The 26940-nt window shown below is 42.5% G+C and overlaps 1 protein-coding gene across 2 annotated transcripts; it reads right to left on the bottom strand.

Annotated features, from left to right (window-relative positions):
- Positions 1 to 545: 545 nt before the first annotated feature.
- On the bottom strand, positions 546 to 26770 carry LOC139370779 (DDB1- and CUL4-associated factor 12-like). Of its 2 annotated transcripts, XM_071110538.1 has the most exons (10): positions 26382 to 26770; positions 18036 to 18326; positions 17608 to 17868; positions 16127 to 16187; positions 8438 to 8631; positions 8259 to 8324; positions 7828 to 7990; positions 5975 to 5986; positions 5221 to 5399; positions 546 to 3648 (listed from the first exon to the last, which is right to left on the bottom strand). In XM_071110538.1, the coding sequence occupies exons 1-10, from the start codon at positions 26439 to 26441 to the stop codon at positions 3490 to 3492; spliced, it is 1446 nt and encodes a 481-aa protein (XP_070966639.1). In that variant the 5' UTR covers positions 26442 to 26770; the 3' UTR covers positions 546 to 3489. The 2 variants fall into 2 exon arrangements, with proteins under 2 accessions (XP_070966639.1, XP_070966640.1); XM_071110539.1 differs by lacking the exon at positions 5975 to 5986.
- Positions 26771 to 26940: the final 170 nt, after the last annotated feature.

Genomic DNA, 26940 nt, shown 5'->3' with positions numbered 1-26940 from the left:
TTGAGAGTGCGCTGACCCTGGTGCTAGAGGGGGTACGCAGCTGGAGGCTAAATGTTTGAAGGGGTACGGGACTATAAAAAGTTTGGGAACCACTGCAAGTCTGGGGCAATTCACAAAGCTGATTTGATTCTGATTCTGCTTGCATTTTGTATTTAACGTGTGTACTTTCTGTAATTTAGGGCTCATCTGTAAATAAGACCATGGTCTCAGTATGACTCCCCAAAACATTTTTGTTCAGTGTACCTCAATTACTTTGCACACCTGCACACAAACTCGGTACTGGTACCCCGTGTATATAGCAGTCATTGTTACTCATGCATTTATTACTTGTGTTATTATTTCTCTCTTAATTGTTGGGAAGGGCCTGTAATTTAACATTTCACTGTTAGCCTACACCTATTGTTTATGAAGCAATGACAAATGCATTTATATTTGCTCTTCTGGCAACTGTAGGCCTACTGCATGCATCGCTCAATGACCAGCAATTTGAGTGATGAAAGAAATGCAATGCTGCACACATCAAATAAACCACACAAACAGCCATATGAAATAAGATAAATATTACATCAATATACTTTATTTGTATCATTATTTTCTTTGAAGATTTAATATGGTGTTTTGGCTGTTGTTGATATCATACAATATCCTCAGGTTTAGTCATTTGTAAAAAAAAAAAAAAAACATTAATGAGGTGTGTATAAAATAGGTCACCACCAAAGTAAAGGCAAAGGTCAGTCCACACACCTCCTCAAACATATACATAAAAATGTATGCATTTGACCTATGCATTTCACACACACATTTATATCTCAAACACTCTTTAAAAGTGATGGTTATTTATTTGTTCAACTTATAGTCAGTCGTAATTGGGGTCTCGTTTTTGTTCTGGCATGATCATGAACACTTAAGAAAAGTTCCATGTAAAAAAGCTAAATAATGTCAGCATGCAACAGTCTTTCACAGAAAGACTAGATAAAGGCAACAAATTAACTCAAATCTACCCTGTCCTTCACACAAGGAAAAGAGAAGCTACACTCATCCCTTGATACATACAAAAACAAAGTATAGAAACAACTGACAAAAACGATGGTGCCTCTAGAGGTAATCAACTCTAACCCCTAATCCCTATGCACTTGTCCAGGGCCAGGTTTCCCAATAGCAATGGAACATAATGTTTTAACGATGTAGCTTTCCTACAAAACAGCCAAAGATGTAACATGAGTTTCCCAAAACACCAAGCAGAGAACATTCGCCAAGTGCGTCGTTGAGGCATGTGTTGATACGGATATGATCTAAATAAAGACAGCGCTGTTCTCGGATCAGCGTTCTCCCTTTCAAATCATACCATTCAAATTATTCCACAATACTGACAATGGATGAGCTCCTATTAGAGATCACCTATGGCTACAAACATTGAGGAGGCTTATTCTAATGCTTACCCTATAATGCACTAAATTAAGATTTGAAATCATGGGCCTCCCAAGTGGTGCAGTGGTCTAAAGCACTGCATCGCAGTGCTTGAGGCAACACTACAGACCCGGGTTTGATCCCAGGCTGTGTCACAGCCGGCCGTGACCGGGAGACCCATGAGGTGGCGCACAATTGGCCCAGCATCGTCCGGGGTAGGGTTAGGCCGGACGGGATTTCCTTGTCCCATCGCACTCTATCGACTCCTTGTGGTGGGCTAGGCGCCTGCAAGCCGACTTCGGTCGTCAGCTGAACGGTGTTTCCTCCGACATATTGGTGCGGTTGGCTTCCGGGTTAAGCGAGCAGTGTGTCAAGAAGCAGTGCGGCTTGGCAGGGTCGCGTTTCGGAGGACGCATGGCTCTCGACCTTAGTCTCTCACGAGTCCGTAGTGGGAGTTGCAGCGATGGTGCAAGACTAACTACCAATTGGATATCATGAAATTGGGGGAGAAAAAGGGGTAAAGGTACCAAAAATAAAATACTTATTGAAATCATTGCGCTAATGTAGACTACACATTAAATCTATTGAGGCAAAAAAATGTAAAGTAGCATATAAATAGCTAAACTCAATTGATAAGAAATTTATTTCAATATATAGGCCTATATAGCCTAATGTATTTATCATTTAATTCAGACATCTCGGTTTTCGTTTGAAGAATCTTATATCCTTCACTTGTTGGTAACAATTGCAAAGACATTGGCAGCTTTGTATTTGTAGTCACATTCGTTCTGAAGTTATCAGTGGTAACAGAAAGACAGATAAACATCTTGATTTTGTGTTGAGCGGAGATCTGTGTATAAAGAAGTGACGCGGAAGGGCAAAAAAAAAACATTTAAAAAGATGCACTTTGCTGAGTGGTCGTTAAATAACTACCCTTTTCTTGTGCAACTTCAGTAACGATGGTTTTGGGAAACAGGTCGGACATTTAACGATGCTCCTACGTAGGTTCAAACAACGAACCAAGCCTTAAGATACATTGGGGAAACCGGGCCCAGACCCGTTACTATTGGGAATGTCTCAGCAGAAGGCCAACAACTCCACGTGGCCTATCAAAAGTCAAAGGGAATCCCTGGACAACCACTGCCATGACCAGACCACTAACTGGGTGAAGAACCAGAAGACACTGCGTTCCGCACGGGACTGGTGTTGAATATCCCTGCCTAAGACCATAGCTAAGGGTGATCGTGAGAGGGGGGGGGAATAAATAAAGCTAATAGCAATAACAACAACTAAGTTTTTCAAATCAGTCAGAATCTAAATAAAATAAGCAGTCTCCATGATTATTCAGAGCAGAACACCCATGTGGCATTTAGAATCTACAGTCATCCCTCCTTCACATCAGTCAAAAAAAGAAGTGGCCGGCGCTATCTGATTGGTTGTACTCATCCACTGATTCTTCTCACCTTACGTCTGATTGGATAGTTTTTCCATCGCTACGGCTCTTTAGTTGCCATGGCACAGGGTGGCCCCGTACCAGCCAATGAGCATGTCCTCTAAGTTTCTTAGAAAAGTGTAAGTATTCTCCTGTTTGTTCCATCTTTAAGAACTTATTGTCCTCTTTTATCACACCCTTTTTTTTTGGGAGAGAGAAGGGGAAAAGTCTCCCGAATGTCCACGCAAGGAAACTGTCAAGCAAAGGAAACAACTTTCCTTAGGGGAAGAAAAAAACAAAAAAACGGTCCAATCCATGGAGTGTATGTGACTGTTGAAAATTGTAATAAAACGTTACACTTTCATTTGAGTTTCTCAGAGGCAGACCTCCCAGCTCGCTACAACATCACTGGTTAATCATCAATAGATATATATATATAAAAAACAAAAGGGGAGCAGAGACTAGGGAACTGAAAGAAGACAGGACAAAGTGCAAGGGAGGATGGAGGGATGCAACAAAGAGATGGTGATGAGATACATGTTGGTGAGGGGAGGGACAACACTGAAGGGATGACAGTGAGTGTAACAAAAGGAGGAGCGAAGAGGGGGACTGGGGTGGGGTAAGGAGAGATGGCGAGACATGAGAGAAGGCTAGCTCCAGAGTCCTGCGTAGTTGCCGTGAAGGCCCGAGCACAGCGGTCCGCCGGCCACAAACAGCTTGGTGCCAGAATCGTCGTAGCAGTGTGTGTACACAGCGTTGGGGAACGAGTTAATGTCCGAGAAGTAGCTCCTCCACGTCTCGTCGTGATTCTGGGGGAAGAGAGAGAGAAACAGGTGTGAGGGAGGAAGGGTGTGACAGGATGGCAGAAAAACAGAGGAAGAGAACACTGAGGGAGAAATGATTCTTATCGTTTTGTGCCAGCATCTTGTCAAGGCAGGTCCAAGACACACTAATCACTGAGGTGAGGTGTCACTTAACAGTTTACTTCCAGAATTTTTAAATATATCCTGTATAAGTTTATGCAAAGTTTGACCAGAAGATCTTAAGTTTTCAACCCAGCTTTCCACCAAAACCACAGCTTCTTTTTGTTTAAATCTTAAATAAGCTGTTCATAAATATGTTCTGTTTCATGACAGTACTGTTTCAATCTAGAAATGCTATACCATGTCATTATGGAGACACGAGCTAATGTCAATATAAAGAAATCCGTCAATTCAAATAAATTCATTAGGCCGTAATCACATGGCTGGGAATACGCATCTGTTGGTCACAGAACTTTAAAAAAGGGATGGGGCATGGATCAGAAAACCAGTCAGTATATGGTGTGACCACCATTTGCCTTGTCCAGCTCCTTTGCATGGAGTTGATCAGGCTGTTGACTGTGGCCTGTGGAATGTCATCCCACTCCTCTTCAATGGCTGTGCGAAGTTGCTGGATATTGGCGGGAACTGGAACCCGCTGTTGTACACGTCGATCCAGAGCATCCCAAACCTGCTCAATGGGTGACATGTTAGGTGAGTATGCAGGCCATGGAAGAACTGGGACATTTTCAGCTTCCCGGAATTGTGTACAGATCTTTGCGACATGGGGCCGTGCATTGTTAGCTAGATTACTTTTCTCCAACGTGGTAGTGGCCATCAAAGGTGAGGATTTGCCCACAAGTCTGTTACAACGCCGAACTGCAGTCAGGTCAAGACAGTGTTGAGGACGACGAGCACACAGATGAGCTTCCCTGAGACGGTTTCTGCAAAAATCTTCAGTGGTGCAAACCCAGTTTCCTTAACTGTCCGGGTGGCTGGCCTCGACGATCCCGCAGGTGAAGAAGCCCGATGTGGAGGTTACATGGCCTGCGATTGTCTGTACTGTCAAGTTCTCTAAACCGATGTTGGAGGCGGCTTATGGTAAAGAAATTAACATTAAATTATCTGGCAACAGCTCTGGTGGACATTCCTGCAGTCAGCATGCCAATTGCATGGTCCCTCAAAACTTGAGACATCTGTGGCATTTTGTTGTGTGACAAAACTGCACATTTTAGAGTGGCCTTTTATTGTCCCCAGCACAAGGCGCACCTGTGTAATGCTCATACTGTTTAATCAGCTTCTTGATATGCCACACCTGTTAGGTGGATGGATTATTTTGGCAAAGGAGAAATGCTCACAAACAGGAATGTAAACACATTTGTGCACAAAATTTGAAAGAAATAACCTTTTTGTGCGTATGGAAGATTTCTGGGATCTTTTATTTCAGCTCATGAAACATGGGACAAACACTTTATATTTTGTGTTTATATTTTTGTTCAGTATAGTAATAGGAACTTTCAACTTGACGTGTTCTGCTAAGAGGGGTATACTTTACAAAGTGGAAAAACAAATAAAGCGTACCAGCCAGCCCTTCCCTGTGGTGAGTTTAAGAATGCCCTCTCCTGGGCGCTGCCGGAACCCGCCGGCCGGGCTGGAAGGGTCCTCCAAGAACCTCTGGGCTCTAATATCATAGAACAGCAGGGAGCCCTGTCCCGTGCCCACTGTCACTATGTGCTCATAGAAACTCACAGAGCGGATGCCTGGGAAGGAGAGAAAACACAGACAAGTTAAACCTCGCTTTTAATAGCTTCATAAATGTAAAAAAATAAGCTATCACTAACTTTCCGTTCAAAAGTACTGCCTCTGCACTTGTTTGTAATGCCGCATTCAAATGCTCCCCGGAATCTCGTATTTCCCGACATGAGTGCTTTCAAGTGCTTTTGAAGTCAAAAGAACCCTTCAACCAATGAGATTTTAGCTAGCTGGCTAACAATAATTTAGCTAGCTTTTCTTACGTTTACAATACAACCAAACTATCTCCATTATTTACAATGAAATAATGCACCAATAATGTAAATTGCTTTGTTTTATCTTTGGTTGAAAGGTGAAAGGTCAGTGAAGTAATGCCACAAGTCGTTAACTCCGGTATCATAATTTTCTCCCGACTTTCCCACTCGTAATCCCGACTTGGAAGGCCATTCAAGTGACATTTCTGAGTCGGAAAGTCATATTTCCACATAATTCCGACACCACTTGAAGGCAGCATAAGTGCAGGGCGGGTCTTGGAGAATGTTTGGGTTTTGTTTTGCTTCTTGGTGGAATGTGTTTGTAGTACCTCGTGTTGCCTCTGGAGAAATGAAATGAAATGAAAATTAAAGAAAGTTGACAGAACATTTGTATGCTATTGTGTTGTTTACATAGAGTGCATTCGGGAAAGTAGTCAGACTTCTTCCCTTAATCCACATTTTGTTACGTTACAGCCTTATTTTAAAAGTGATTAAATTGCCCACCCCCATCAATCTACACACAATACCCCACAATGACTAAGTGAAAATATTGATCAGGGAGGTGACCAAGAACTCGATGGTCACTCTGACAGAGCTCCAGAGCTCCTCTGTGGAGATGGAAGAACCTTCCAGAAGGACAACCATCTCTGCAGCATTCCATCAATCAGGGCTTTATGGTAGAGTGGCCAGACAGAAGCCACTCCTCAGTAAAAGGCACATGAAAGCCCACTTGGTTTGCCAAAAGGCACCTCAAAGGACTCTCTGATTCTTTGGTCTGACGAAACCAAGATTGAACTCTTTGGCCTGAATGCCAAGCATCACGTCTGGAGGAAACCGGGCAACGGTGAAGCATGGTGCCAGCTAGGGTTGCACATTTTGGGAATATTCAGAGGTGGAAACTTTCCATGGGAATTAACAGGAATATGGGAATTAACTAATTTGTAAGATAAATGTTTTTAAAATGAAACGTGTATGGAAACAGGTCAATTAACACTCAGTAAAAAGCCTCAAGCAAGATAAAACCCACATGGTAGCAAAAACTAACTAGCAGAAATGGTTAACAAGTTAGAAATGATTTAAACACACTTTGCTGTAGGCGACTATTTACTAGTTAACAAAAATGTATATCATATAAAATATATTCACCCCAACCAGTATTGTAATCAAAACTTACCAGAAAGCATGTAGTCGTTGGCTCAGACAGTGCAGTAGTGTGGGCTCAATAGCATCTCATTAGTGTGCAAGATCTTGAGAATCAGTTGTACATGTGATGGAAGAATGCACTGTGCATGCAGAGGGTTACAATTCCATTGAATTGGGGATAGTTTAACCAAAATATGTCACAAGACCTAGAATTGCCATATGTGTATCCCACAAAAAAGGTTCACTGTTCTAAGCAAACTTTTTTGATGAATTTAAGCAAACTTCCCCAAATTCCAGGGCTTAAATTTATCGGAAAGTTTCCGACTCTTTGCAACCCTAGTGGCAGCATCATGCTGTGGGGATGTTTGTCAGTGGCAGGGACTGGGAGACTAGTCAGGATCGAGGGAAAGATGAACAGAGCAAAGTATAGAGAGATCCTTGATGAAAACCTGCACCAGAGAGCTCAGGACCTCAGACTGGGGCGAAGGTTCACCTTCCAACAGGACAACAACCCTAAGCACACAGCCAAGACAACGCAGGAGTGGCTTCAGGACAAGTCTCTGAATGTCGTTGAGTGGCCCAGCCAGAGCCCAGACTTGACCTCGATCGAACATCTCTGGAAAGTGTCTACAGAGAAGAATGAGAGAAACTCCCCAAATACACGTGTGCCAAGCTTGTAGCGTCATACTCAAGACTCAAGGCTGTAACTGCTGCCAAAGGTACTTCAACAAAATACTGAGTAAAGGGTCTGAATACTTATGTAAATATGATTTCATTTTTATTTATTTATATATATATAAATTCTAAAAAAAAACGTTTTTGCTTTGTCATTATGGGGTATTGGGTTGATTGATTGATTAGGGAAAAAAACGATTTAATCCGTTTTAGAATAAATCTTTAACGTAACAAAATGTGGAAAAAGTCAAGGGGTCTGAATACTTTCCAAATGCACTGTATCCATTAATGCACCCTTTGTATGTGCATTTGCGTATGTGTGTATGTCAGTATCAAACAGTGTAGTGTGGTGTCAACTCCTCACCGCTTCCTCTCTCCCGGGAACTGACTGATTTGATGTTGTGAGTGGGCTGGCGGGGGTCCAGGAAGGACACATGGGCCTGAGAGCCCACTGCGTACACCGACCAGTCCTGACCATACGCCAGACACACATTCTCTTTGCAGTGAGGCAGCTTCGTTGACAGCAGCTATGGACAACAGATATATTGACTTGTTAGACAGCCTTGTTGAGCTATATGACCAGCCCTAAGGACAAACATGCATACAAATCGTCTTGACCAGAAACATTTGTTTTTTTTTGTGGTATGTGAGGACATTCAACCAAATGCAGTAGGGTTCAACACTGACTTATGAGGACACCAAACAAGTCTTCATAATCTTCAAAGTCTGCAAGTACAGGCACAGAACAAAGCAAACATTGATAAGCAGAGCGGACCCTGAGATACTCAAACCGACCTTGCTCAAGTTTTGCTCTGCCTTCCAAAGGTGAAAATAGCCATCCAGGGACACTGCACCAAGCTCCTGAGAAAAAGTGAGAAGAGCTAGCATGTAGGTCCCCAATTACAGCACAGATGTGTACTGGGGAACACAGGCAATGGTTTGTCTCTGAGGGCTAGGAGGGTGGTGTGGCTGACCTTGTGGTTGTTGTTGAAGGCCAGGGCCCTCACTTTGCAGTTGTACGGGTTAGTGTATTCCTTGGGGATGTCCTCCAGGGCACGGTGGGAGATATGAGAGTAGCAGGGGACCCCCTCCTCATCCTGCTGTCTCATAGCCTGGCTCAGCACCCCCTCGGACACCTCCCACAGTCCCATAGAACCGTCCCGGGACCCTGGGGAGTAGCAGCATATTATTGGTTGGTGGATTTCATATGGAGGCATTATATACATGAAAAACTATCGAGGATGAACAAAAGTTTGAAGTTCTCCCGGTGGCAATTTGTCACTTCAAATCTAATTTTATTGGTCACATGCGCCGAATACAACAGGTGTAGACGTTACTGTGAAATGCTTGCTTAAGAGTTCTTTCCAATGATGTAGAGTTAAAAAATATGAGAAATAGTAACAAGGAATAAAATACACAAGAATGAAGCAATAGACAGGGAGTACCAGATCAATGTGCAGGGGTACAAGGTATTTGAGGTAGGTACAGTTGAAGTTGTAAGTTTACATACACCTTAGCCAAATACATTTAAACTCAGTTTTCAGAACTACTGACATTGAATCAGAGTAAAAATTCCCTGTCTTAGGTCAGTTAGGATCACCAGTTCAGTTTAAGAATGTGAAATGTCAGAATAATAAGAGAGAATGATTTATTTCAGCTTTTATTTCTTTAATCACATTCTCAGTGGGTCAGAAGTTTACATACACTCAATTAGTATTTGGTAGCATTGACTTTAAATTGTTTAACTTGGGTCAAACGTTTTGAGTAGCCTTCCACAAGCTTCTCAAAATAAGTTGGGTGAATAATGGCCCATTCCTCCTGACAGAGCTGGTGTAACTGAGTCAGGTTTGTGGGCCTCCTGGCTCGCACATGCTTTTTCAGTTCTGCCCGCAAATCTTCTAGAAGATTGAGATCATGGCTTTGTGATGGCCACTCCAATACCTTGACTTTGTTGTCCGTAAGCCATTTTGGCACAACTTTGGAAGAATGCTTGGGGTCATTGCCCATTTGGAAGACCCATTTGCAACCAAGCTTCAACTTCCTGACTGATGTCTTGAGATGTTGCTTCAATATATCCACATAATGTTCCTTCCTCCTGATGTCATCTATTTTGTGAAGTGCACCAGTCCCTCCTGCAGAAAAGCACCCCCACAACATGATGCTGCCACCCCCGTGCTTCACGGTTGGGATGGTGTTCTTCGGCTTGCAAGCATCTCCCCTTTTCCCCCAAACATAATGATGGTCATTATGGCCAAACAGTTCTATTTTTGTTTTATCAAAGTAGAGGACATTTCTCCAAAAAGTACGATCTTTGTCCCCATGTGCAGTTGCAAACTGTAGTCTGGCTTTTTTATGACGGTTTTGGAGCAGTGGCTTCTTCCTTGCTGAGCGGCCTTTCAGGTTATGTCGATATAGGACTCGTTTTACTGTGGATATAGATACTTTTGTACCTGTTTCCTACAGCATCTTCACAAGGTCCTTTGCTGTTGTTCTGGGATTGATTTTCACTTTTCGCACCATAGTACGTTCATCTCTAGGAAACAGAACATGTCTCCATCCTGAGCGGTATGACGGCTGCATGGTCCCATGGTGTTAATACTTGTGTACTATTGTTTGTACAGATGAACGTGGTACCTTCAGGCATTTGGAACTTGCTCCCAAGGATGAACCAGACTTGTCAAGGTATACCATTTTTTTTCTGAGGTCTTGGCTGATTTCCTATGATTTTCCCATGATGTCAAGCAAAGAGCCACTGAGTTTGAAGGTAGGCCTTGAAATACATCCACAGGTACACCTCCAATTGACTCAAATGATGTCAATTAGCCTATCAGAAGCTTCTAAAGCCATGACAACATTTTCTGGAATTTTCCAAGCGTTTTAAAGGCACAGTCAACATAGTGTATGTAAACTTCTGACCCACTGGAATTGTGATATAGTGAATTATAAGTGAAATAATCTGTCTGTAAATAATTGTTGGAAAAATGACAAAGTAGATATCCTAACCAACTTTCCAAAACTATAGTTTGTTGACAAGAAATTTGTGGAGTGTTTGAAAAACTGATTTTAATGACTCCAACCTAAGTGTACGTAAACTGTATGGTTAAGTGACTAGGCACCAGAATATATAAGTGTAAGCAGCAGCATATGTGTGTGTGTGTTTTGTGTGTGTTTGCACATATGTAGTCTATGTGAATGTGTGTGGGTTTTGTGTGAGTGTCAGTGTAGTGTGTGAGTGAGTATACACTATATACACACAATAGTATGTGGACACCCCTTCAAACTAGTGGATTTATCAGCCACACCCATCGCTGACAGGTCTATAAAATGAAGCACACAGCCATGCAATCTCCATGGACAAACATTGGCAGTAGAAAGTCCTTACTGAAGAGCTCAGAGACGTTCAACGTGACACAGTCGTAGAATTTCACCTCTCCAACAAGTCAGTTTGTCAAATTTCTACCTTGCTAGAGCTACCCCGGTCAACTGTATGTGCTGTTATTGTGAAGTGGAAACCTCTAGGAGCAACAACGGCTCAGCAGCGAAGTGAGAGGCCACACAAGCTCACGGGACGGGTCCGCCAAGTGCAACATTCAGTACTAAGTTCCAAACTGCCTCTGGAAGCAACGTCAGCACAAGAACTGTTAGTCGGGAGCTTCATGAAATGGGTTTCCATGGCTGCACACTTGCACACAAGCCCAAGATCACCATGCGCAATGCCAAGCGTTGGCTGGAGTGGTGCATCACGCTTCACCATCTGGCCGTCCGACAGACGAATCTGGGTTTAGCGGATGCCAGGAGAATGCTACCTGCCGAATGCATAGTGCCAACTGTAAAGTTTGGTGGAGGAGGCATTATGGTCTGCGGCTGCTTTTAATGGTTTGTGCTAGGCCCCTGAGTTCCAGTGAAGGGAAATCTTAACGCTACAGCATACAATGACATTAACGATGATTCTGTGCTTCCAACTTTGTGGCAACAGTTTGGAGAAGGCCCAAACTGGTCCATACAGAAATGGTTTGTCAAGATCAGTGTGGAAGAACTTGACTGGCCTGCACAGAGCCCTGACCTCAACCACATCAAACACCTTTGGGATGAATTGGAACGCTGACTGGGAGCCAGGCTGTAGCTGAATGGAAGCAAGTCCCCGCAGCAATGTTCCGACATCTAGTGGAAAGCCTTCCCAAAGGAGTGGAGGCTGTTATAGCAGCAAAGAGGAGTGGGGGGAACCAACTCCCTATTAATGCCCATTATTTTTGAATGAGATGTTTGACAATCAGGTGTCCACATACTTTTGGTCATGTAGTGTATAGTTTTGTGAGTGTAGACTCACTGCAATATAGGGTCAATGCAAATAGTCCATTGAACTATTTAGCAGTCTTTTGGCTTCGGGGTAGAAGCTGTCTCCGAGCCTGTTGGCCTGAGAGCAGATGCTCCGGTACTGTTTGCCAGACAGTAGCAGAGTGAACAGTCCATCTTGGGTGGCTGAAGTTCTTGGCAATTTTCCAAGCCTTCCTCTTGACACAGCCTAATATCGAAGTCCTGGATGGCAAGGAACTCGGCCCAGTGATTTGCTTTGAGGTTGAGGGCGGTGCATTTGCCATACCAAGTGGTGATGCAGCCAGTCAGATGCTGTTGATGGTGCAGCTGTAGAACTTTGGGGGTCCGAGAGCCTATGCCTAATCTTTTCAGCCTCCTCGTGGGGGAAGAGGCATTGTCGTGCACGCCTTCACAACCGTGCGGGTGTGTGTGTACCATGTTAAGTCCTTAGTGATGTGGACGCCAAAGAACATGAAGCTCTCGACCCGCTCCACTACAGCCCTGCATTTCTCTTGTTGTCCGCAATCAGCTGCAGGGTCTTACTGATGTTGTCCTGGCACCACACTTCCAAGTTTGACTACCTCCCTGTAGACTGTTTCATGATCGGTGATCAGGCCTACCACTACCGTGTCATCAGCAAAGTTGATGGTGTTGGAGTTATGCGTGGCCACACAATCGTGGGTGAACAGGGAGTACAGGAAGGGACTAAGCACCCACCTCCTACCCTCACCAACTGGGGCTGGCCCGTCAGGTAGTCCAGGATCCAGTTGCAGAGGGAGGTGTTTAATCCCAGGGTCCCGAGCTTGGTGATGATGTTGGAGGGGACTATGGTGTTGAACGCTGAGCTTTAGTCTATAAACAGCACTCACAAATACTGAACAAAAATATAAACGCAACATGTAAAGTGTTGGTCCCATGTTTTATCTATTTAATAGTCTGATGGTCTTGAGATAGAAGCCGTTTTTCAGTCTCTCGGTCCCAGCTTTGCTATACCTGTACTGACCTCGCCTTCTGGATGGTAGCAGGGTGAACAGGCTGTGGCTTGGGTGGCTGAGGTCCTTGATGATCTTCTTGCCCTTCCTGGTACACCAGGTCCAGTAGATGTTGTGGAGGGCAGGCAGTTTGCCATCAGTGATGAGTGGGCAGACCGCACCACCCTCTGGAGAGTCCTGCGGTTGCAGACGGTGCAGTTGCCGTACCAGGTGGTGACACAGTCCGATAGAATACTCTGTGGTGCATCTGTAAAATTTGTGGGTTTTAGGGGCCAAGACAAATTTCTTCAGCCTTCCTCACCACACTGCCGGTGTAGGTGGACCATTACAGATTGTCAGTGATGTGTATGCCAAGGAACTTTTCACCTTCACTGCGGCCCTGTCGATTTGGATGGGGTGTGCACCCTCTGCTGTCTCCCGAAGTCCACGATCTGCTCTTTCATTTTTGTGAGGGAGAGGTTATTTTCCTGGCACCACTCCACCAGGGTCCTCACCTCCTCCCTGTAGGCTGTCTCGTCGTTGTTGGTAATCAGACCTACCACTGTTGTGTAGTCTGCAAACTTGTCGATTGAGTTGGAGGCGTGCGTGGCTACGCAGTCATGGGTGAACAGGGAAAACAGGAGAGGGCTGAGCACACACCTTTTTTGAGCCCCTTGTGTTGAGGATCAGCATCGTGCAGGTGTTATTGCCCACCTTCCCCACCTGGGGCTGCCCGTGAGGAAGTCCAGGACCCAGTTGCACAGTTAGGGTTCAGACCCAGGGACCCAATGATAAGCTTGGAGGGTACTATGGAGTTGAAGGCTGAGCTGTATTAAATGAACCGCAATCTTACATAGGCAATCCTCTTGTCCAGATGGAACTGCAGTGGGCCTAGGGTGTCGGGTAAGGTGGAGGTAATATGATCCTTAACTACCCTCTCAAAGCACTTCATGATGAAGGAAGTGAGTGCTAATGAGGCGATAGTAATTTAGTTCAGTTACCTTCGCTTTCTTGGGTACAGGAACAGCGGTGGACATCTTGAAGCAAGTGGGGACAGCAGGCTGGGATAGGTAGAGATTGAATATCGCCTTAAATACTCCAGCCAGCTGGTCTGCACATGCTCCGAGGACGCAGCTAGGGATGCCGTCTGGGACGGCAGCCTTGCGAAGGTTAACACACTTGAATGTCTTATGCCGGCCATGGAGAACGAGAGCTCACAGTCCTCAGGAGCGGCCCGGGTCTCCTGCACTGTGTTATCCTCAAAGAGGGCAAAGGTGTTTAGCTTGTCCGGGAACAAGAAGTCGGTGTCTGCTACGTGACTGGTTGTCCCTTTGTAATCCGTGATTATCTGGAGTCCCTGCCACATACATCTCGTGTCTGAGCCGTTGAATTGTGATTCCACTTTGTCTCTATACTGAAATGTTTCCTGTGTAATTGCCTGTAAACTATTGCTTTATCCATTCCCTTGTTACTACATTTCTTGCCCAAGGATCCAATTTTATTTCATTTGTGTGCGCATGTTCTGAGATTGTTCCCTGGTATTCCGTCTGGCCCAGAGGCCTTACGAGTGTTAACATGTTTAAAGGTTTTACTCACATTGTGATCTTGCTCTGTGGCCAGTCTTTTAGATCAACAGGGGCTTTCATGCAGTACTCTGCTGTTTTCCTTGCGGCAAGTGTAAAAGGCATTTCACTCATATGGGAGTTCTGCGCCACCGGGCATCTCACTGCTGAATTTCCCTTTGTAATCCGTTAGTGTCTTCAAGCCCTGCCACATCCGACAAGTGTCAGAGCCGGTGTAATAGGATACCACCTTACTCCTGTATTTTTCTTTTGCATGCTTGATGTCTTGGAGGTTGTAGCAGGCTTTCTTGTATGCGTCCATATTATTGTCCCGTTCTTTGTAAGTGGTAGCTCTAACCTGTTATCCAGGGTTTTAGGTTTGGATACGTTTGCAAAGTCACTGTGGGGACAACATAGTCTCTGCACTTCTTGAAGAAGCCTGTGACTGACATGGTAAACTCCTCCGTGCTATCAGATGAATCCCAAAACATATCCCAGTCTGTACAAGCAAAACAGTCTTTTAGCCTTGCGTCTGCTTCATCGGACCAACGCCTTATTGAGCACGTCACTGGTACTTCCTGTTCCAGCTTTTGTTTTTAAACAGGAAGCAGAACGATGCCGTTACGGTCTGATTTGCCGAATGGAGTGCGAGGGCATTCTATGCATTTCTGTGGGTAGAATAAAAGTGGTCTAGTTTAGTTTTAGCGCCCCTAGTGGTGCTATATCAAGTGACTAAAAGCTTGACAGTTCCTTCACACTGGAAGCAATGCACCAATTGTTGTTTATGAAGAGGCACAGCCCTCCCCACTTGGACTTGTCCGAGGCTGGTGTCGCCCAATCGTACCGCTGCATGGAGAAACCACTGAATTTTATGTTCATAGATTGAGCCAGCCAAGTTTCTGCAAGGCATATAATATTGCAGTTTTTCAAGTCCCTCTGATAGGAGACTCTTGAACGAAGCTCATCCATCTAATTATTGAGTGACTGGACATTTGCCAATAAAATGGAGGGGAGTGCCAGTCAATCTTCTCTACGTCTCAGTCTCACAAGGATGCCAGCCTGTCAACGCCTGTGGCGTTTTGGTAGCCCATGAAACAAAGGAATAGCGTCCTGTGTGAACAAGGGAACAGCCTGAGTTGAAGTCAGATTTGAAGTCGAAATCGAGGATAGTAACTGTCGATACGACGTCCAAAAGTTCTTGGCGGTCATACGTGACAATAGTATCAACTTTCTGTACAAAAAACGTAAAGATAAAAAAATATTTTTTTAAAGTCTCTAAATAGCATTCGTGTTGAAAATAGTAAGATGTAGGATTTCAGTAAGTGCAATCTGTGCCTTAAAGGCCTAGTGTAGTCAACATTTTTACTGTGTTTGTACTGTCATTTTTACTGTGTTTCATATACATTTCCACACAGAGATTGGAATAATAATGTGAAATTGTGAAAATTATGATAATGCCCTTTTAATTTAAGAGCTGTTCGAAAAGACCGCCTGAAATTTCAGCCTGTTTTAGTGGGATGGAGTTTAGGCCTTCCATGGTGACATCACCATGCAGTAAACAAGTTAGACCAATAAGAAAGAGAATTCCAAAGCTCTCTGGCAACAGCAGCTAATTTTCAGTTTTCCCCTCCCCACTCAGACCACCCCCAGACAATCGTAGCAAAATTCTTGCCTGAGAAATTACCCTTTTCTAAGAAGCCATTTGTTTATTATTTTTGACTGTTTTCATTGATAACAATCACAGTAAGGTAATTAATTACACAGAAAGTATTTGATATTGAGATAAAAAAAGCTGCATTGGACCTTTAACACTTACCAGACACCGCCATGCTGTCACTGATCCATGCAATGGAGAAGATCCAGTCATTATGGCCATCCTGAAAAATAGAGAACCCTCCCATGAAAAAAAATAAAATATATATGTTTTCATTGTATTCCAGGAATTGTATGACAGGGTCCAACATTTACTTTTTTTCCCCTCACTGGTCCGCCAGGCTAGTTGGCCAAAAATCTAATAGCACGAACAGAATTTCTACTGGCCAAGACATTGGGTGGTTTATAAATACATTCGTTGACATGCTTGTTTCATTCAGCTAGTAATAGGCTACATTTAGTTATTATGGTATATTAAAAAGCTGTGTAATATAATTTAGCAATGTAAGACATTACTCTATTCTTAAATAATTGTTGTATTAATTGGATTAACTTTCGTCTCTAAAGTATGTAATTTTAAAATAGGACGTTTCCCCTTTTAAGACAAGGGCTTTTCAAAAGCGATATCTGGCTAAAGTACATCTTTTTTTCTGGATCAAAAATGGGTTAGGTGGTGGGTGTGGCAATGAGCACAGTTGGACCGGCAAAATGTGAGAACATTCTAGAGGGACCCATCTTGGCAGTGTAGAGAAATTGTAGCATGTTAAGCCAATTTCCTGCAATTCTACACAAATTTGCCTTGGAGCTGAGAGAAGATGTTGCCGTTTTAAAAATAGTTCCTGGCAATTCTATGCATTTTGCCATGGTGTTCTTTTGTGCAAACATAAAATACAGCTAAATTGATTATTTTTTGAATTTTAAATTCTCCCTGAATGTCTAACAATTATTTTGGTGATTGCTAGTTTTCAAAGATTATATTATTTAAAAGCATAGGTCAATTATCTTTTCGGCATACTTTATATCTGGTTTTAGTCGTTTAAGTTTACACTGAAAGCGTTTGTCCATCCAGAAAATTATATATATTTTTTTTTTTACGTTGTTTGGACGTTGGCCCAGCCAAGGATTACAATGGCAGAAGAATCAATGCAATAGTCTCACCAAGAAGAATGCTAGGTGTCTTTTTTGTAGCTTATTTTTGCAGACTATCAACAGTAGCAATTATTTTATTATTGTAAATCACTTTCCCTAAAATAAATAAGCTCAGCGAGTGGATTGATGAGCGCTTTTAATTTATTTTTTACTCTGGACAGCTTGCGTATGCCTTGTGAATGCATCAACTCATGTAATGCTCAAGAAGGTGACTCGCGAGGAGTGTGGTTGAATAAACAGCCAATCATATTGCTCAAATACAAGAGTTTTCCGTATTTAGTCTTCAATGGTTTTCATTGGCAGACTGCGACAGAGCAGGTAAACGTCGAACTGGAACGCCAAAATGTGCTGAGAAATTACTGGCACAATCAGGCCAGTGACTGACAAGATGGACTGCCCCAACATGTTTTTACTGGCCCCGGGCCAGCGGGCCATTGTTAATGCCAGACCCTGTATGATCAGACTTTCTTTTAGGCTGTCTCAGCCACCACTCACATCTCCCACGCAGACGGGGTCCAGGGTGGGCAGACGGTAGACAGCCAGGCTGTTGGGGTTGTCTCCGCCCGTGGCCAGTAGAGTGCCTGAGGGGTTAAGCTCGATGGCGTGGATCCCACAGCCTTGCTGATCCAGCCCGGACACTGAGCCACTTCCGAGGATTGTCCCCCCAACACCCCCGGAGCCACCTCCTTGGCCCTGCCGGTCCTTCAGCATGGGGATGCGTGTAATCTTCCCTGTCAGAACATCTGCCACAAATAGCTGTGGATAGGAGGGAAGAAACCTTTCATTAGAGAAATAACACATTCAATAATAATAATTCATAATAGGTCAGTTCAAGGTACTCCAGTTAACAGGAAATGTTTTTAAAGTTTTTCCTTTTTGAAAGAAGAAAAAAAAGAGTAAAGTAAGAGAGGGCAGTCTCTCACCGTATTGCACTTGGTTCCACACACCACCTGGCGGTGATTGAGCCACTGTGAGGCGAACACCTTGTTGAGGCGGCCCAGGGAGAACTCCCGCTCCTTCAGGATGCCCGGGAGGCGGCCGGCAGCAAAGCCCCGCAAGCTACGCTGGAGACGCCACTCATGCTGCTGCTGAGGCCGGATCTCACGGCCCTGGAGTGCGTACACCACCGAGCGCAGACTACGCCACCACTGCTGGGCATGCCGGGACGAGGAAGACACGCGTGCCCGCTTGTATGCAGACTGGCACCAGCCCACCTGACAGAGGAGAGAAAAAGATAAAGGTTAACAAGGCTTAAATGAGATGAACAGCACCATGTAAATCAAGTACAGTAACTAGATTTCCATCCAATTGGCGACATATTTTTATCCACATTTTTTTCCGACCAGTGGTATGTTTCCACCAAATGGGTTAGTTGGGGATTAAAATCAGTGCGAACTCTAGCGAACTGTTTCGGGTGGCAAGCATGACACCTGAAACAGATGACAATTTTTTGAAAACAGAGGAGACTGATTAGTTGCATTACTTCAGAGAATACAAACATCTTCCATAGCGAGCAAGAGACAGAGAGGGGAGGGGCACAGTAAAGGCAGGTCGGCCACCAGGCAGACAGGCCTAATTCACAGTTTTGACTATCTATCGGCAATCAAAAACAGGAATCACAATGTCTTGGCTTGTGGGGTCTAGAAACTTCAGTAAAGCAGAGCCTTTCATCAATGAATAGATTAGGATATTGAGATGAGCGAACTGCAACACTTATTTGCGCATGTGCATGAGTTCAATTCAAGCTGTTCAGTGTGGTACCCAGGGTACCAAAACAGTGGAGTAGTTGTGGAAATTGACCCACTATTACTTTCTGAAACTATGTTTAAAAATAAAATAAAACAATTTGCATACAGATTAAGGATCCCGATTCAGTTTTTTTTATTTTTTAAATGACTTTCACACCCCTACTGGGAACTCTGAAATAAACAAGCTCCGACTGGGAAAAATATTTTTTGAATGGTCATCCAACTAAGAATTTCAAATCGGAAACTCGGCATGATCCTAGAGCTCTGACTTCTCATACATGAAGGTCACTGACTTCACAATATTTCCCAGTCTGAGCTCGTTTTCTTCAGAGTTCACAGCTGTCTTGAACACACCAATAGGCCCTAGCTCAGCTGTCAGAAGACGACCAGGGAAGAGGAAGAAATGAGGCTCCAGCCTAGGTTAGGTTCATTTTTAATATATAAAAAATCTACTTAATGCGGTACATTTACCCTCTGCGCCTTTTCGCGCTTAAAAAAAAACAGAACCCTATCCCTCTGCCCAGTCTTAATCCCTCCTTACAATCATGACCCCCTCCCTTCCGCTGCACTTTCTCCCTTCCATGCACAGTACACTCATCCCCTTGAGGCTATGGTCATCACTCTCAGCCCACTGACCCAGATACAAGGAGCCAACTAGGTCAGGATCTAAGCGCACACACACATTCAGAGACCCTTTATAAAAAGGCAGGATCCGTACACACACACAAACCAAGATTGTTTTTAAAAAGCCATTTAAATAAATTGTCGGACAAATTCTCCAGGAGAAGAAAAAAATAAAATCCATTGCAAAATAGTGCTTTTTTATTAATTGATGGAAATACCAGTTGATGTGCTCCAACTTCAAAGGCAATTATATTTCATAAGCTAATAAATCCTCAAGCTGCCTGGAAATTATTGTAGGGTGTGTGTTTCTATTTTTACTAACGCAAAATACTTGAGGTCCTTGTAAGGGAAAGATTGGCGACGCTTGTTTGGATTTTCCCCATTTCCAGTGTGCCCGCTGAGAGGGCATTCTTTCTCCAAAACAGAGTAAAGTAATGAGGCTGATACGCATCGCAAGCAGCTCCAAGGAGTTGGATAGTTTTGACTTCCCAACAGTAGCAGCAACTTTGAGAAGGCCACGGTCTGCCGAAAACGCTAGTAAATTAGAGGCAAATTGTGTTTGTCAGGCTCAGTCCTAGCAGTTCTGCTGCCGCCCTAGGCAATATCCACATATGCCGCCTGGGTGTCATGTATCCAACAAACAACATTTACTATAATCATCCAGTAGAACTGTAAAAAAAAAAAAGAGTGCGATATCATCTGAGCTTTGGAAACAAGTGCTTTCATAAATGCATGGCGAGGGCCTCGTTTCACAGGAGCATTGTAAAATAATCTCTCTCGTTTAATGAACCAGCCTTAATTTTGCTTATTTACATAATCGAATATGACTGTCTAACATCAGTTTTACCAGTTCTTTATTTTGTGGTCCCCTAAATTGGCCTCTTTCCACTGCTGTGGTGCTGAATCGCAGCGGGAATGGGTGTGGGGAGGCCTGCCCTGGTGTTCGTAAACAGGCATGTTTTGTTATTTTTTTAGGCCTAATTAAAATGTTCATGCCTAGGCTAAATTAAAGTTAGAAGACTAGGTTGTATTTGAAAACAGCTGTGTTGTATTAATTAAAATGTTCATACAAATAGATTTTACAGGAGTTCACAAATATATTTTGAAGTTACTGTGTAGGCGACTTGCTCTTCTGGGTTAAATGTTTCTTTAAAAAATTAAAAATAACATATTAATTTATGATTTATAGCAGGGATGAAGGCACAACTTTTCAATAAAACCTGTCATGTTGGTATAGATCATTCTACTTTATTATTACAACTTTTAAGGCTAATTTCTACTCTGTTAAAATGAATTACAATAATCTAAATGTGATTTTGAGCACCGTGAGTGGACGCCCTAATGCTTTATGCACCCAATGTATATGCATGTCCGGTAAATTGCAACGAAAAAAAGGAAAATGTTATGGATGTGACAGGGTCCCAAAACACAGACAGCAAATGACACTGCACTCCATTTCAAATTTACAACGTTTTAGGACTTTCATTCCAGATCATGAATGTTTAATTTCAAATATTAAATGTTATTATCAATCACTTGAGTAACAGAATAAACAAACAAGAACTCAAACTCAATTCCAAAAGTTTTTTTTATAAGCTCATGGCTTTGTATTCTCTCTCACCCTTTAATCTGGGGGGGCGGCAGGGTAGCCTAGTGGTTAGAGCGTTGGAAGGTTGCAAGTTCAAATCCCCGAGCTGACTAGGTACAAATCTGTCGTTCTGCCCCTGAACAGGCAGTTAACCCACTGTTCCTAGGCCGTCATTGAAAATAAGAATGTGTTCTTAACTGACTTGCCTAGTTAAATAAAGGTAAAATAAAAAATAAAAATCTGCCAGCACAGGCTCTATGAAATGGTACCTCCTCCCCGTTGTCCACAAAAGAACACAGGGTGTGGACAACTTGACCTGCAGCCACCCAAACCTCGTCTTCCTTGGCTGGCAAGATGTATTTAGGGGCTGCAGGTAGCCTAGTGGTTAGAGTGTTAAGCCAGTAACCGAAAGGTTGCTGGATCAAATCCCTGAGCTGACAATGTAAAAATCTATCATCCTGGCCCTGAACCCACTGTTCCCTGGTAGGCCGTCATTGTAAATAAGAATTAGTTCTTATTTAACTTTTTTATTTTATTTTTTTAACACAAATCCTGTGTGGTTGGTTTCTCCTCAAGAACTGCATTTCAACAGCAGTTTTTTCTGTTACCAGTCCCACAAACTGCCTGTACTGTATATACACAGAGTATACCACAATCCATGTCTCAATTGTCTCAAGGCTTAAAAATCCTTCTTTAACCTTTCTCCCCTTTGTTCATCTACACTGATTTGAAGTCCATTTAACAAGTTACATCAATAAGGGACCAAGGCTGTCACCTGGTCAGTGTGTCATGGAAATAGCTGGTGTTAATGTTTTGTAGACTCAGTGTGTACCTCTAGACTAACCATAGACTCAGGGATTGATACACCCATTTCATTCCCTTGTTTATTTGAGCTAGCTGGACTCATTCCTCACTCATCCCTAATCACCTCTACTAGAGGTCGACCGATTAATCGGAATGGACGATTAATTAGGGCCGATTTCAAGTTTTCATAACAATCGAAAATCTGTATTTTTTGGGCGCTGATTTCCGATTATTTATTTAAATTATTTTATTTGTATACCTTTTATTTAACTAAGGCAAGTCAGTTAAGAACACATTCTTATTTTCAATGACTACCTAGGAACTGTGGGTTAACTGCCTTGTTCAGGGGCAGAACGACAGATTTTCACCTTGTCAGCCCAGGGGTTTCAATCTTGCAACCGCACAGATAACTAGTCCAACACTCTAACCATTGCACTCCACGAGTAGCCTGCCTGTTACGCAAATGCAGTAGAAGCCAAGGTAAATTGCTAGCTAGCATTAAACTTATCTTATAAAAAACAATCAATCATAATCACTAGTTATAACTACTAATCCAGTTTAGCAGGCAATATTAACCAGGTGAAATTGTGTCATTTCTCTTGCGTTCATTGCACGCAGAGTCAGGATATATGCAACCGTTTGGGCTGCCTGGCTCATTGCGAACTAATTTGCCAGAATGTTACGTAATTATGACATACATTGAAGGTTGTGCAATGTAACAAGAATATTTAGACTTAGGGATGCCACCCGTTAGATAAAATACCGAAAGGTTCCGTATTTCACTGAAATAAACGTTTTGTTTTCGAAATGATAGTTTCCGGATTCGATCATATTAATGACCAAAGGCTCTTATTTCTGTGTGCTATTATGTTATGATTAAGTCTGATTTGATAGAGCAGTCTGACTGAGCAGCAGCAGGCCCGTAATCATTCATTCAAACAGCACTTTTGTGCGTTTTGCCAGCAGCTCTTCGCAAGCACAGCACTGTTTATGACTTCAAGCCTATCAGCCTAATGGCTGGTGTAACCAATGTGAAATGGCTAGCTAGTTAACTGGGTGTGCGCTAATACTGTATCAAACGTCACTCGCTTTTAGATTTGGAGTAGTTACTCCCCTTGCGCTGCAAGGGCCGCGGCTTTTGTGGAGTGATGGGTAACAATGCTTCGAATGTGGCTGTCGATGTGTTTCTGGTTCGAGCCCAGGTAGGGGCGAGGAGGGGCACAGAAGCTATACTGTTACACTGGCAATACTATAGTGCCTATAAGAACATCCAATAGTCAAAGGTATATGAAATACAAATGGTATAGAGAGAAATAGTCCTATAAATACTATATTAACTACAACCTAAAACCTCTTACCTTGGAATATTGAAGTCTCATGTTAAAAGGAACCACCAACTTTCATATGTTCTCATGTTCTGAGCAAGGAACTTAAACGTTAGCTTTTTCACATAGCACATATTTTACATGGGACATATTACTTTCTTCTCCAACACTTTGTTTTTGCATTATTTAAACCAAAATGAACATGTTTCATTATTTATTTGAGGCTAAATTGATTTTATTGATGTTTTATATTAAGTTAAAATAAGTGTTCATTCAGTATTATTGTAATTGTCATTATTATTACAAAAAAACACTCACAAAAAAATTTGGCCGATTAATCGGTTTCGGCTTTTTGGTCCTCCAATAATCGGTATCGGCGTTGAAAAATCATAATCGGCTGACCTTTAATCTCTACTGTATATTTACATATGTCAATATGTTGATGTCTTTCCTACTGTATGAAACTTCATTTTTATGATGTGAAATGGTAAAAAAAAAAAAAAAAAATCACACAGGTTTTGCACTTTCATAGACATTTTTGTCAGATTGTAAATCACCTCAGACTTGACAGCTGCATTTCACAAGCACTGGCAGGGCAGACTACACCGATACAGACCAATATTGTCACTGGTGGTACCCGTACTTACTCAAGGAAGTACACAAACTCAGCATGACCGGTGAAGATGTATGGATTATTAAGACCTTAATTATGTTTTGAAAATAAGAACTTTATTATTCCATGCAATGCTCCAGTTAGCAGAACACACGATTGCAGTTCATATGAGAACGTGAAATAGATCACCCGAAATAGATCACACACAGATAAAAAATTGCCTGTTAACACTTCGGTGGCAGTAGGAAGGGTATGAACATGACCATTATCATGATCATGTTACACAGTGATGCTGACTAATGATTACCGACAAAGAGAGAAAGGTGATATAATTGGTTTCCTAAGTCCTTGATGAAAGTTAGGTTGCATAGAAAGTCTGCATACAATCATACTCGAAACGCGTCCACGCTAACTTTTTATTTTGCCCCTTTTTCGTGGTATCCAATTGTTAGTAGCTACTATCTTGTCTCATCGCTACAACTCCTGTACGGGCTCGGGAGAGACGAAGGTTGAAAGTCATGCGTCCTCCGATACACAACCCAACCAAGCCGGACTGCTTCTTAATACAGGGCGCATCCAACCCTGTTATGGAAGACAGAGGCCACAAATGTTGTAATTGAAAAAAAAACTGTTAAAACAGTGTGAGTGTGTAAGTGTGTATATTGCATCTGTGAAATTATTTTGTCATATTAAAGTAGAGGGATTTATGTTTCTACAACCGTACCGCAATTAAGAATCGATTCACATTTAGATTGAGTATTTGGCTGTTTTGGCTTCCAGAGCAAATTCGCCCTTTAAAGCCACTGAGTAAGTCCCAAATAAAATGTCACTTTTGTTGTTGTTGTCTGCTTTAATATACACTACATGACCAAAAGTACCTGCTCATTGAACATCACAGTCCAAAATCATAGGCATTAATATGGAGTTGGTGGAAGGTTTTCCATTAAATGTTAGAACATTGCTGAGGGGACTTGCTTCCAATCAGTCACGAGCGTTAGTGAGGTTGGATACTGATGTTAGGCGATTAGGCCTGGCTTGCAGTCGGCGTTCCAATAACGACAGAGCAGGGAAAAATGGTTTATAGGGTTTTTAAAAATAAATTCGCAAAAATGTCTCACAATTACAAGTTAAATAGCCCTTGATGGTTTTTGCGACTGCACTTGAAGAAACTTTCAAAGTTCTTGAAATGTTCCTCATTGACTGACCTTAATGTAATGGCCTGTCATTTTCTCTGCTTATTTGAGCTGCTCTTGCCATAACCTGATAAAAGGTGTGCATCAATTTAACCTTTTGTTTTTTGACAATAATATCTTTCCGCTAAGAAAGATAAGTTCCTTGTGCTTCGAAAACCGCACCATAAGCAATGCGCGTTAATGTTCAGACAGAGCACAGTGGCCCTTAAAGCTGCAATATGTACATTTTCAGGCAACCTGACCAAATTAACTTAGAAATGAGTTATAGATCTGTCACACATGGAAAGCAAGTCTAAGAAGTGTTAGATCTGTTCTATGGGCGCTATTTCTATGCTTCCAGTTTTTGCGTCTTGTTCACTTGCTTCAAAGCAGCTCAAAATACAATATTTTTGGATATGGAAAAGATGGTACAATGATTCCCTACACTATACATGCTTGTTTTGTCACAAACTGAAATTAGAATTTTAGCAACCAGGATATTTTTTTTGCATTGTGCAGCTTTAACAAAGCCCATCCCCTACAAAAAGATGCCTTCCTCCAATCACTTGTGTAATGTAATGTAACCAAGTCATGATCAAGGGCTAGAAAATACCCCACCTTCTGGCTTGAAACTTGTTGCAGGTGTAAAAAATCACTGTTTTTATTACTTTGAATTCTACCCCGTGATGTCACAGAGAAGCATTTTTTAGTGTGTTGGAGATTATGAAAATGACGTTTAAACGTGCTGGAATTGTCCTTTAACATTACCTACCTAATAATAACAACACCTAACAACCTAGTCCAGTCGAATAGGATATAAGTTATCTAACTACAATAACTACTATTATTTTACACTACTCTCAGATGTACTCTGGTATATCTCTATTGAATGACATGAAATCATATTTTTTCACCGTCCCCTACAAACCAATAAATAGTTAATCCAATGCATAATTGCATAATGTGGCACTGGTAGGCCTAACGTTGGGCCTAACCAACACGTCACAAGTCTAAATGTATTGTTAAAAACAAGTTAGGGAAACTGTCAATGTAATAAAATAAAAACAGAGAGGGACAGTCAAAGGAAATCATGAATGAGAACGCGAATTTACGTTAGCTAACTCGCCAGTGTGCTAGCTAGCTGTTACATTATTGGCTAACAAGGTAATTTAGCAAGTTCCGGTAGCTACCTAGTCGTCTATGAAGCTACAGCTATTTTATTACATTTTCAAAAACAAATTGTGCCTTTTAGCAAGCTTGATAGATAATGCCATGCAGCTAACTTCCAATCTGTTAGCTAACGTCACAGAGTCAAACATTCAACGCAAAATGGTAACATTCGCTAGCTTGTCAGGCTAACCAAGGTTTGCCTGAATCGCCACCGTTTTTGCCTACCTGTTGTTGGTCCTTGGACTCCCCTGCCTTCCTTTTCCTGTTAACTGTTTTTCTCGCCATAATCTGACACACACAAGCCTCTCACCCACATGGAGGGCAATACTGACGCTAGGTACTGGGTCATATAATGGCGATTAGCTATTTTGTTGTCTGGCTCTGACTGTAGCAGCATGCGGCGGGGAAGGAAGATCACATAGGGTGATGTTGACTAGCTAACGTTAGTCTACCCTCCGGGTTCCAAAACTAAAACTATAGCTACGCGCGTAGGTTAGCTTTTAACCGAATAAAATTTGCTTAAGTGGAGGCTAAATGTAAGGCTCTCCTCCATCTCTCTTTTTATATTTTCTCCATCCTTCTTTCTTTCTTTACAAAATAACGTCACCAACGGTAACAATATTGTGCCGCGCGCAACTGCAGTACAATTCAACAGCAACAAAAACGTCGAACGTGCACGTACACTAAAGCGTGCGCGTTCACAAACCAGTTGTAATTGACGTCATACTTACGCTTCGGAACTCTTCACGTGCATTAGTAAAATCACGCTGGCAATCTACTCCGG

Source organism: Oncorhynchus clarkii, chromosome 17 (genome assembly GCF_045791955.1).
Source record: "Oncorhynchus clarkii lewisi isolate Uvic-CL-2024 chromosome 17, UVic_Ocla_1.0, whole genome shotgun sequence".
NCBI lineage: Eukaryota > Metazoa > Chordata > Actinopteri > Salmoniformes > Salmonidae > Oncorhynchus > Oncorhynchus clarkii.
The sequence above is the reverse complement of the archived record's forward strand: the minus strand, read 5'-3'. Positions and strand labels throughout refer to the sequence as shown.